Source organism: Aethalodelphis obliquidens, unplaced genomic scaffold, assembly GCF_003676395.1.
Source record: "Aethalodelphis obliquidens isolate GAN/ISIS:26980383/991018 unplaced genomic scaffold, ASM367639v1 scaffold24, whole genome shotgun sequence".
Lineage (NCBI taxonomy): Eukaryota > Metazoa > Chordata > Mammalia > Artiodactyla > Delphinidae > Aethalodelphis > Aethalodelphis obliquidens.
The window spans coordinates 25,301,949-25,314,569 of record NW_020837968.1 but is presented as its reverse complement, the minus strand read 5'-3'; the positions used below and the strand labels follow the sequence as shown (position 1 = coordinate 25,314,569).

Genomic DNA, 12,621 nt, shown 5'->3' with positions numbered 1-12,621 from the left:
TATCTTTTTCAATCTGTCTCCTGAAGTAATGGAAAAAAACATAAACAAGGGGGACTTAATTAAACTCAAAAGCTTTGAACACCAAAGGAAGACATAAACAAAATGATAAGATGACCCACAGAATGGGAGAAAATATTTGTAAATAATGTGACCGACAACAGATTAATCTCCAAAATTTGCAAACAGCTCATGTGGCTCAATATCAAAAAAATTAAACCAATCAAAAAATGGGCAGAAGATCTAAATAGACATTTCTCCACAGAAGACATACAAATGGCCAAGAGGTACATGAAAAGATGCTCAGCATCACTAATTATTAGAGAAATGTAAATCAAAACTGCAATAAGATATCACCTTACACCAGTCAGAATGGCCATCATCAAAAAGTCTACAAATAGCAAATGCTGGAGAGGGGAAAAGGGAACCCTCCTACACTGTTGGTGGGAATGTAAATTGGTACAGCCACTATAGAGAACAGTAAGGAGGTTACTGAAGAAACTAAAAATTGAGCTGCCATATGACCCAGCAATCCCACTCCTGGGCATATATCCTGAGAAAAACATGGTCTGAAAGGATACATGCACCACAGTGTTCATTGCAGCACTGTTTACAATAGGCAAGACATGGAAGCAACCTAAATATCCATTGACAGATGAATGGATAAAGAAGATGTGGAACGTATATACAATGGAATATTACTCAGCCATTAAAAAGAAAGAAATAATGCCTCTTGCAGCAACATGGATGGACCTGGAGATTATCATACTAACTGAAGTAAGTCAGACAGAGAAAAATATCACATGATATTGCTTACATGCAGAATCTAAAAAAAAAAAAAAAGATACCAATGAACTTATTTACAAAACAGAAACAGACTCAGACTTAGAGAATGAACCTCTGGTTACCAGGGAGGAGGGGAGGGGGGAGAGATAGATCGGGAATTTGCGATTGATAGTACACACTGCTATATTCAAAACAGGTAACCAACAAGGGCCTAGTTCATAGCACAGGGAGCTCTGCCCAATACTCTGTAAAAACCTAAATGGGAAAATAATTTGAAAAAGAATAGATGCATGTATATGTAAAACGGAATCACTCTATTGTACACCTGAAACCAACACAAAATTGTTAATCAACTATACATCATTATAAAATAAATTTTTTTAAAATTACATTTAAAAAATCATGATGATGAATTGTTCTTTTAAGGGCATAAAGTTACATAAGACCAAGAGAGATAAAGAGGCTTCAAAGTATTTTAGAGAGTTTAAACATAATGAAGATGAAAAATTTTATGTTGCATGAATGACTCTGGTCTGAAATTCAAAAGATTTTAGCTAGCTGTATGAGCTTGAGGCTGGTGATTTAGACAGGGACAAGTCCATGTAGCATGTAGCAGACATTGTTCAGGGTTTGGATCTTCACCTTGAAATAAATAGCCACCAAAGGATTTTAAGTGGGTGACTAACATAATTTGAGTTACATTTAAAAAATAAAAATGTGTGGAGAATGGATTTTGGAGCAGCAAAAGTGAGAACAAAGAGACTAGTTAGATGTCTGTGGTGAATATAGTGGCATGAACTAGGGGAGTGGTAACAGTGCTGGGAATAAATATTTTGCATTTGAGAACTATCTAGGAGGTAAAATCCAGAAGATGTGAACTTTAACTGACAGAGAAGGTAAGAGATAGATGTCAAGAATGACTCCTGGCATTATAAAACTAGGTGAATATTGGTGCCATTCATTGAGAGAGGAGACATTAAAATAAAAAAGGAAAATATTTGCAATGTGGAAAGATGAAAAACTTAGAAATGTTGAGTTCAAGGTGAATCTTTGGGGTAAGGTCTTATTTGAGGGCAAACAGAACTGTTTGCTCTGTCAAAGAGGAGATCTGTTGTTTTATTCGTAGAAAAAATGAATTGACATGAAAATTACATGTAATTATTATAGATGTTTTTCACAACTCTGTCCCTTGAGTCTCTGCTCCAGCTTATTTTCAGCTACCTGTCATCAGAAGTGTTACTTGGGCACTGTAATGCACAAACACGCACACACACACTCCCCATGTTACATGTGTGCACACTTCTGTTGTTATAAGCATTTCCTGCTCAAACCAGTTATCCTTGGTATGGAGAAATTACTCTTACAATTCCTTCAAGTGAAGTTATCCCTAAATACTCAGTTCAAAAAACCTAGCTCTATTAGTAGCTATCTCAGAATACAGTTCTCTTCATAAATAAGTCCTTCTGATAAAACTTGCTGCCACTTTCTAAAGGAGTAGGCAGTTTTAACACTCTAACTCTTGTTTGTCAAAAAGGTTGATTTTGTAATAGGAAAAAGCATAATAAAAGCTTAGCTCTGGGACAGAGGATAGAAAGGGCTAAGGATCCATATCTGAGGCTCAGAAATTCAGGCTGAGAGATAGGATCAGTCACTTGGGAGAGTTTCACATGGAGTAGGAAACACCACAAAACAAGGAGACCAAACGTTACTTCAGTCCTTGCCTCCAGCAGAATGAATTTAGGGTTGTCCTAAAGTTAGTCCCTTACCCCTCTAACTTCTGTGTTGAAAAGGCTAGTCCATTTCACTTTGGTCAAGCCTCTGGGAAGTCCATGAAAACACCTATGTAGCATTGGGGAATTGAAATATGGAAGGAATGGTACATTCTCAGGACACTGTCAGGTGTGAGGTTTCCTGACTGGATACCTCTGTTTTACCTACTCCTCAGTGCCTACCTCTTTGATCTGGGATACCACTTGTACTTTGTGGAGTCTACTCTTAATTCATTTTGATTATTCTCCTCTAAATCTAATTCATTTAGGTTGTTCATTTAGATTATTATTTTTCTTCTGGGTCATTGAGGCAGGCACATTATGATTGTTTCCATCATATGCAATTTTAAGCTTGAAATCAAGACAGAAACAGAAGATCTGCCAAACAATAATTTATTTGTCTTATTTATGTATTAGCACATACTCCTGCTAATGACATTCTGTATGACTTTAAACCATGTGGGCTATTTAGAAGGACTTCTTGGAGTGACATAATGCATATGTATAAAGAACCACTTCTTCTCCCACTTTATTGCAGAACTCAGTTGTAAAAAATAGTATGGTGTTTCCACAATAGTAGGAAATGTAGATGGAGGTTGAGATGATTTTGTTAAGAGTGAAACCATTAGTAGCTATCTCCTCTCATGAGTTCTATTGATGCTGATACAGAAAGTAGACAGCTGAGATATGACCCATTCTACAGCTTAATTCAACTGACAAGTCAACATGATGAGGTTGAACAAGTGTTGTTATTTTGGGAAAAATCTATTTCTTGTCTTCTGGGTTTAATAAATGATTATCATAAGTATAGATTTAAATTGACATTTCCAAAATTGTTGTAGATTAGAATTCTAACTGATAAAAATGTTTATGTTATGATTAGCTCCATATATTTAATAGGAAGAGACCTGGACCCAAGTTTAAAATACCTGTTGGGCCAGTGAAAATCTACATAAATGATCTAATAAACAGAATAACTTCTACTGAATTCCAGTTATGTTCTTCTCCCTACTTTTGCCTTTCCCCAGGCTCTGGCATGCTCTCAATGGTCATTACTGTGGATATTTTGGACAGCGAAGAATCTTTGAAATATCACAGACAAGTGATTTTATTTTGCCTTGTGATGTTAATGAATATCCCATAGAAATAAAAGAAGAAAGCAAGTTCACAGAGAAGAAGCAAAAATATGAATATCCTCTGGTATTTGACCGGCAAAGGTAAGAGCATTTGGTTTCCCGAAGATGAAATTAAACTACATGATACTGTGATACATAGGATTTAATCAAACAAAGACCAAAGAGGCAATTGCTTAAGCAATTGCTTAAGCAAAAGACTATGTTAGTCTTTCAAGGCTTGGAGTCCAGGGAGTAATTAGGGAGGATATAGTAGGAAATAAAATGAGAAAAGTCTATAGGGGCCAAAGCACAGTAAGACTTTTATGGGCCAACATAAGGATTTTTAACTTTACGGAAATCACTGTGACAGAATACCTAAGGGGAAGAGCAGGTCTGAAGAAAAAGGTGGTAAGTTTGGTTTTGGACAGGTTTAAGTCTGAGGTGTTTGTGGGACTTCCAAGTGGATATATTTAATGAGCAGTGAGATCTGTTTGGAGCTCCCAAAAGAGGTCAGACTTATAGGTAAAGATTTTGGTGTCATCAGCATAGTAGTATTTTCAATGTGGAAAAGTCACTTATGTCCTGTGTATAGAGTGAGGAAAAAAAAAAACAGAAAACTGAGGAAGAAATCAAGAAATAGCCTGTAAAGAGCAGGCCAAGGAAGAAAAAAGAGTGAAAAACATTAAGAAGGAGTAGCCAACATGTTGAAAGTCATAAACAAGTGGTGTGATGGAAATCAAGGGAGGAGAGAATAAGAAAAGTGGTAGAGAGGACACGTTTGTAGAATGTGGCAGTGAAGGTCACATAGGACAAGAGAACAGTAAACACTGGTTTGGGCATGTCTGTCAGCTGAAAGGTCACTGATGATTCTAGAGAGTGAAATTTCAAAGAGTGATGGGTAAAAATTCACACTGTCTTGGTTGAGAAATAAATAAGAGACATGAGGTGATGACAGTATAGATTACTTTGCAAGGAAGTCAAATAGCTGTAAGGATGAAGAATAGTTTGTTTCATGTGTTTGATTGTTTGTGGGGGAGACTTGAGCATGCTTAAAGGCATAAGGGAGGGAGGATAGTCCTCCAGTAAAGAATAAAATATTGGTCAAAATGTGTTTTATGCTTTTGCAAAGCTCAGTCCTGGTTTTGACCATGGCTGAATCTTTGTTATAATGGAAGAGATTGGTGCTCATTTGAACTTTCAACATCAGCAAAGCTCAGACCTAGATTATAGATGTCTAAATGTCTAGCCCTCACAGGACCAGACTGCCTAGACTGGTAATATCCAGCAGACCAGAGCTGGAATAGCTGACAAGATGAGTCCAAAGTGTGAAGAATCAGAGAGGACTGTCTTAAATAAGGTCTTTTAGGGAAATCCTAAGTGGGTCAAAGCTGGGGAGACACAATGCCGTCATCTAGTCCAAAAGTTGGTAGAATGGCTGAAATTGGAATTGAAGCTGAGTCACAAACACACAGAATGTGGTGCAAAACAGGAACAGTTTGGGAACAATTAACAAGGGTTCCAAATGACTGCCAAAATCCCACTGCAGTGTTCAAGGCTTGCCTTAGCTGGGCAGTAAGGAACACTGGGGAAGAAGTCTGGCTAAAATGTAAGAGGTGGTATAGTAGAGCCAAGACTCATCAGGATATGATAAAGTTCACCAAGCAAAGTTGATCAATCTCCTCGGGTAATTGCTGAGCCTTGAGCATCCATGTATCTTAGTACTGAAAACACTATATTCTAATTTTGTTAATATGCATTCCTTCATTATTCTCTGAGTTCCTTGAGGACAAGAACCATGTTTTATACATCTTTATATACCCAGTTCTTAGTTCAGTACTTAGCACAAAGTAGGCACTCAAAAGATATTGTGGAACAAAAAAAGAATGACTAGTGGAGAACATTACAAGCAGACGCAAAAGATATAAATGATAGATACAGAAGTTTGAAATGATATGATATATTTGGGATAGCTTAAAGTAGGATATGTGTTCACATTTTGTTATAAGTAAATAATTATGTCTTGTGTGTAGCAAATCAGGCCTTCTTCTGTACAAGTACTGCATTTTAGAACATACTACTTATTATCTTTAAAAAATGTTTTAATACTTGGTTATAACTTTTAAAATATATGCATAAGTAAGTTTTAACTATAGTGGGAGCTGACCTGAGTCACAAAAAAAAATCAGACTTTGGTTTTATACCAGAGATTTCCTCATCCTTACTATACTGTTCTTTTTCCCCCCCAATGGCTATTAATGAATTTAACTACATGGAATGTTCAGGTTTAGTAGACATCTCTGTGGTTTCTTTGGAGGGAAATCTGGGAAGCCAAGTGGAATAAGAGTTAAGTGCAAAGGTCACATGGTTAGGACTGGTGCCATGGGAGCCAAGAGAATTTGGAGGCCCAGACAAAGAAGTACATGATGGATACTTGCTGATTAGGCAGAAAATAAAAGGCGTGGGCATGTCCTTAACTGTTTTTGTGTGTATGTGTGTATGTGTATTTTTATATGCAGATGGGAAAAAATGAGCTCGATGTCTTTGCTCTTCAAGCGTACACCTCCTAAGGCCTTTGAAGTGGAACATGATTTTAAGTATTTTAACTCTCTTTCTTCTCCCAAGGTAACCTTAAAAAACAAACAAACAAAAACTTTTGCTTTTGCTTTTTTGAATTTAGATGTGCCCAGTGTATTCGTTTTCTATCGCTGCTGTTACATATCCCTGCAAACTTGGTGGCTTAAACAATACAAATTAGTTATTTCACAGTTCTGTAGATCAAAAGTCTGACTCTGGTTTTACTGGTGTTGCCAGAGCTGTTTCCTTTCTGGAGGCTCTAGGGGAGAATCTCATACTCCTTAGTTTGTGGTCCCCTTCCTTCATCTTCAAAGCCAGAAATGTTGCAACTCTCTGCCCATTCTTCTGTGGTCACATGTCTCTCTGACCAGTGGGAAATATTCTCTGCTTTTAAAAATTCCTGTGACTAGATTGGGCCCACCTGGATAATCCATCACAAGGTTCTTAACCTTAGCCACATCTGCAAAGTCTCTTTCGCCAAGTGAGGCAATATATTCACAGATTCCAGGTGAGAGGAGTAGGGTGTGAATATCTTCGGTTACCATTATTCTGCTTATCACAGATAGACACACTTTTCTTCCGTGCAGAAACAGGAGAGAAATGTACACTGTTATTTATTCTATTTCAATTTCTAAAATTTCTAAAAAACGGATATAGCATGAGTCTTTAGGCTAAGGTCTGGCATTAATTAATTAAAATGGATTTCCTCAAGATTTTCAACAATACAAACCAAACTTATCTCCCATTTCTAACCTACAGTTGCCCAACCCTCTGTAAATCAGACTAATTGTTGTTTTCCTGAACATTTTTCTCAGTATTCTGTCCCTATAGCCCACCTGGTCTACCCTTGCCATATCCATGATCTCTCTCTGTCAAAGTCCATCCTACTCTGTAACTGACAATGTATTAGTATCCAGAATAGGAAAAAATCAGTAAGTAGAAAAGGTAGTCCAATTTAAAAAAGAGTCAAATACTTGAATAGATACTTCACAAAAGGAAAAAAAATTACCAATAAATACATGAAAAGATGCTCAGCCTCATTAGTAATCATGGAAATGCACATCAATAATATTATAAGATAGCATTTTACAGCCACCAACTTGGCAAATATCAAAAAGTCTGACAATTGGTGTGCATTTGGAACAATCAGAACAATAATCTGCTAGTGGAAATAGTGTAAACTGCTAGAATCACTTTGGAAAATTATGTGACAGGCATTATCTAGTAAAGTTGAAAATAAGCATACTCTGCTGAGTAGAAATTCTTGAGCATGTGTTTGGGAGGCAGGAACAAGAGAGCTCAGAGCAGTATTGTTTGTAACAGCAAAAACCTGAAAGCAGCCTAAATGCTCATCAACAGTATAACTGGTAACTAAATTATGGCATATTTATAAATTGAAATACTATGGCACAGTAAAACTAAATGAACTAGAATAGCACTCACCTACACAAATGAGTGTTTGAGACATACTATTGAATGAGAAAAGTTTTGCATAAGAATACATACATAGCAATTTCATTTAGATAAAAATAGAGGAGAGGAAAAACTAAATAAAATATTGTTTTGGCAAAAAGCATAAAAGGTAAAATTGTATAAATAAAAGCAAGAGAATTAAGAATATAACATTCAGATTATGTTTGAGAGCAGATGAAAAGGACTGGGAATGGCACACTGAAAACCTCAAAGTTGAGGGTATTGTTCCAATTTGTAAAACAGAGCAGTGTTCATTATGTCATTATTCTTTCACAGCATCAACTTCATGTTTAATAAATATTTAACACTTTCCAAATGAAACAATTTTTATAAACCCTAGCTTTCTGTCCAAACGGAACTCAGTTTCTCCCAGAGGACAGGCTGACAGGCAGGAAAGGGACTGGCTGTGGAATGTAACAGACTTAGGTTTAATCTTAGATGTTATTTTCTCTAATAACTAATAATCTAATCCTTCAAAGAGTTCTTGTGAGGATTAAATGAGAAAATATATATGAGGTACATCGTAGGTACTCAATAAATGTTAATTCCACTTTTCCCAAAGGCCCCAATCTCTTCTTGCTTTGTGTCTCATAACATGTTCACTTACCATGTTCTACACTGAACTAGAATTATTGGTATACTTACTCTTGCTTCTCACCTCCACCAATAAATCATAAGCTCTTTATGGGCAAAGATACATGTATAGCATATAAAAATTCCTCAATTTTGTTGAATAGCACAACCTAAAAATGAAGATTGGTATTCACTTTTAATATTTTCTTCCAATTTGAAGAGAGAAAATTTTAAGTAATTTAACTGAAATATTAAATAAATTTGGGGAAGTCTTTAGAAATGTTTTAAAGCTCTTGAAACAACTGAATGCCCTCTTCTTACCACACCTTTATCTTCTCAGTTTGTTGGTAAAATAACAAAGAGTTAATGCTTGAGGTAAAATACCTTTTACTAAGGAATCTCTGATTTCTACTAGCAATTTTGTTTTGTCCATTCCTTTTCATTCTCAATTGTGTAATATTTATCAATTCACTTCTTTTCTGTTAATTTCTTTTTGACATATTGTTATTAGTAATAATAAAACAATAGCACTAACTCACATTTAAGTAGCACATCACTATGTGCATTTGATCCTCATAACTCATCAACAGGGAAAGAATTTGTTTAAGATCATGCAGCTAGTAAGTGACAGAATTTGAATCCAGGAATTTTGCCACTGATATAATGTGCCCTTTTGCTTAAACATTCACTCCTCTGCTTTGCAGATTCGAAGACATGCCTTGGAAGGTTTCATGACTGAAAACAGAGAGGCAGGGATTGTTTTTGGTTCTCTGCCTATATATAGGGTGAGTTGGAGGTATCTAAGAGTAGAGTGGTTACAGAACAATAGGGAATCTGACATCTCATCCCTGACCCTGGGCTAAAAAGCAAGGTTAGAGAAAATCACATAACCAAGCAGAATGATGCTTCCATAAACATGTTGTGTCCGATCCCAGAGAAGTCTTCAGTTCTGTTTGTCAATGGCCTTGACCACTTGTCTCTGTCATTCCACACTAAACAATACTACAGAAAACTATTTCAAACTTTACCCTGGCTCTTCATCACCTAGAGGATAAAATCCAGATGCCTTTAGCCTGGCATACAAACCTCTCATGATCTGATCTCTGCCTGAACTGTATAACCCCACTTTCCACCACATTCTCCCACGTACCCTATACTCCAGCTATGCTAAATTACTTACCATTCCTTAAGCATCACTGTTCTTTCCTCTTCTGTGACTTTGCCTGTGCTGCCCCTCTGCCCATAACTCATCCACCACTTGTTTCCCTCCAAATCCCTATTCATCCTTCAAGTCTCCAACCCAGATAACCTGTTAAATTAAAGAATTAACCAAGAATAATAAACCAAAGACAAAATATTACAACTTAATCTTAACCTATTGTTTCTTAAAATGTTAATTCTCTTTCCCAAGAACATGTTGATACCTATTACATGTATCAAACACTTAAACTACAGATGATGCTAAGGGTAAAGTATCAGAATTAATAGTGGGCTCCTGGGAAGGTGGGTATATTTTAAAGCAGTTGAATCTTCTCACTCCCTATCCCCCACCCTTGAATTCACATTACAGAAGTTAGCACTTTAAGTATGTCTAACTCCTTGTTTATGGCTTCTAGGTACCAAGCCCCACTAGTCTAAGATTTCTTCCACTAATTGGTTCAGAGGCACAAAGGGACTTTTCAGATGGCATTCCAGGAAAGAAGAAGGGAAGCCATGTTCAACATGAAAGAGTGAGTTAGTACTTAGAATTCCATAGTGTATCCCATTTCTGTTTGGATTGTTTCTTATTTCTGGGTCTAAAATTATCTCAGTTGCTACTTGGTTTACAAATATTCCAGGATGCATGTGTTTTATCTTAGTGAGATGGAAATCATGAATTTCCTGGACAGACAGAAAAATCAAACAAGACCTCTGAGCCTGAAAAAGTAAAACTTTCTGAGAGCTAATGTCAGACTTAGGTTCACTGACTAATTTTAAAAGCTAGGCAGTATGACATGACATATCTGAGGGCTGTGTAGCCATCCTTGCTTCCTAACATTATTGTACCTGCCTGAAGGAGCCAAGACATCAATAAGTTTCTGGCTTACCAGCCAAGTCAAGGAGAATGCTTTCCACATACTGGGTTGGCCAAAAAGTAAAAGTAAAGTCTTACAGAAAACCCCGAAGAAACTTTTTGGCCACCCCAATATTAGTAGGAAAACTAACACAAAACTTTACAGTTTACATAGTATTTTTATAAATGATTCTTTTGATTTTCACAAAAATCACACAAAGTGTTATACCCATTGTAGAATTGGAAAAAAGTGGAGCCAGAAGGGAGGTTAAGTGACTTGCCAAGATCACATAAAATTAAGTGATAACCTGAGGCCAACATTTTACTCCAAATTTCATGCTCATTCTCTTAAACCAAACAGCCTAAAAAACTCAAACCTTAAAACTCTTCTACTAGTTCTAGGAAGTTTATATAAGCCTAACTTAAAATGTGGTCATTTATCTAGTTACTAAAATTGATCAAAAATTAAGAGGAAGATCTAATATATAGTAATTTTTATTTTTATTATTTTTATTTTTTGGCCACACCACATGGCATGTGGGAACTTAGTTACCCAACCAGGGATCAAACCTGTGACCCATGCAGTGGAAGCACAGAGACCTAACCACTGGACCACCAGGGAATTCCCTTATTTTTATTTATTTATTTATTTATTTATTTAAATTTAACAAATTACTTTTCTAATTAAGTTGACATATTTTTTTAAATTAATTAATTAATTTATTTTTGGCTGTGTTGAGTCTTTGTTTCTGTGTGAGGGCTTTCTCTAGTTGCAGCGAGTGGGGGCCATTCTTCATTGTGATGAGCGGGCTTCTCACTGTCACAGCCTCTCTTATTGCGGAGCACAAACTCCAGATGCGCAGGCTCAGTAGTTGTGGCTCACGGGCCTAGTTGCTCCGCGGCATGTGGGATCTTCCCAGATCAGGTCTCGAACCCGTGTCCCCTGCATTGGCAGGCAGATTCTCAACCACTGCGCCACCAGGGAAGCCCTATTTTTATTTTTAATTTTTATTTTGTATTGCAGTATAGTTGATTTACATTGTTGTGTTCGTTTCAGGTGTACAACAAAGTGATTAGCTTACACATATACATATATCTATTCTTTTTCAGATTCTTTTCCCAAATAGGTTATTCCAGAGTATTGAGTAGATTTCCCTGTGCTATACAGTAGGTCCTGGTTGATTATCTATTTTATAGATAGTAGTGTGTATATGTTAATCCCAACCTCCTATTTTCTCTCTCCCCACAACCTTTCCCATTTGGTAACCATAAGTTTGTTTTCTAAGTATGTGAGTCTGTTTCTGTTTTGTAAATAAGTTCATTGGTATCTTTCTTTTTAAATTCTGCATATAAGTGACATCATATGATATTTCTCTTTCTCTATCTGACTTACTTCACTTAGTATGATAATCTCCAGGTCCATCCATGTTGCTGCAAAAGGTATTATTTCTTCCTTTTTAATGGCTGAGTAATATTCCATTGTATATATGTACCACATCTTTATTCATTCATCTTTCAATGGATATTTAGGTTGCTTCCATGTCTTGGTTATTGTAAACAGCACCACAATGAACATTGGGGTGCATGTATCCTTTTGGACCATGTTTTTCTTGGGATATATGCCCAGGAGTGGGATTGCTGTGTCATATGGTAGCTCTGTTTTTAGTTTCTTAAGGAACATTCAGACTGTTCTCCATAGTGGATGTAACAAAGTTACATTCCCACCAACAGTGTAGGAGAGTTCCCTTTTCTCCACGCCCTCTCCAGCAGTTATTGTTTGTAGACTTTTTGATGATGTCCATTCTGACTGGTGTGAGGTGATATCTCACTGTAGTTTTGATTTGCATTTCTCTAATAATTAGTGATGTTGAGCATCTTTTCATGTGCCTCTTGGCCATCATTATGTCTTCTGTGGAGAAATGTCTATTTAGGTCTTCTGCCCATTTTTTGATTGGTTTGTTTAATTTTTTGATATTGAGCCGCATGAGCTGTTTGTAAATTTTGGAGATTAATCCATTGTCAGTCACACTGTTTGCAAATATTTTTTCCCATTCTGTGGGTCATCTTATCATTTTATTTATGGTTTCATTTGCTGTGCAAAAGCATTTAATTGTCTCATTTGTTTATTTTTTGTTTTTTTTCCATTACTCTAGGAGGTGGATCAAAAAAGATACTGTGGTGATTTATGTCAAAGTTGGTTCGCCTACATATTCCTCTAACAGTTTTATGGTATACAACCTTACATGTAGGCCTTTAATCTGTTTTGAGTTTATTTTTAGCT

The 12,621-nt window shown here is 36.4% G+C and overlaps 1 protein-coding gene across 1 annotated transcript in view; it reads left to right on the top strand.

Moving 5' to 3' along the window:
* Positions 1–12,621, top strand: part of WDR64 (WD repeat domain 64) — a 152,920-nt gene that overhangs the window by 134,783 nt on the left and 5,516 nt on the right. The window contains exons 23-26 of the mRNA XM_027122460.1: positions 3,581–3,769; positions 6,184–6,289; positions 8,992–9,072; positions 9,904–10,017. Of these exons, the coding sequence (XP_026978261.1) occupies positions 3,581–3,769; positions 6,184–6,289; positions 8,992–9,072; positions 9,904–10,017 (490 nt within the window). The remainder of the gene's footprint in view (positions 1–3,580; positions 3,770–6,183; positions 6,290–8,991; positions 9,073–9,903; positions 10,018–12,621) is intronic.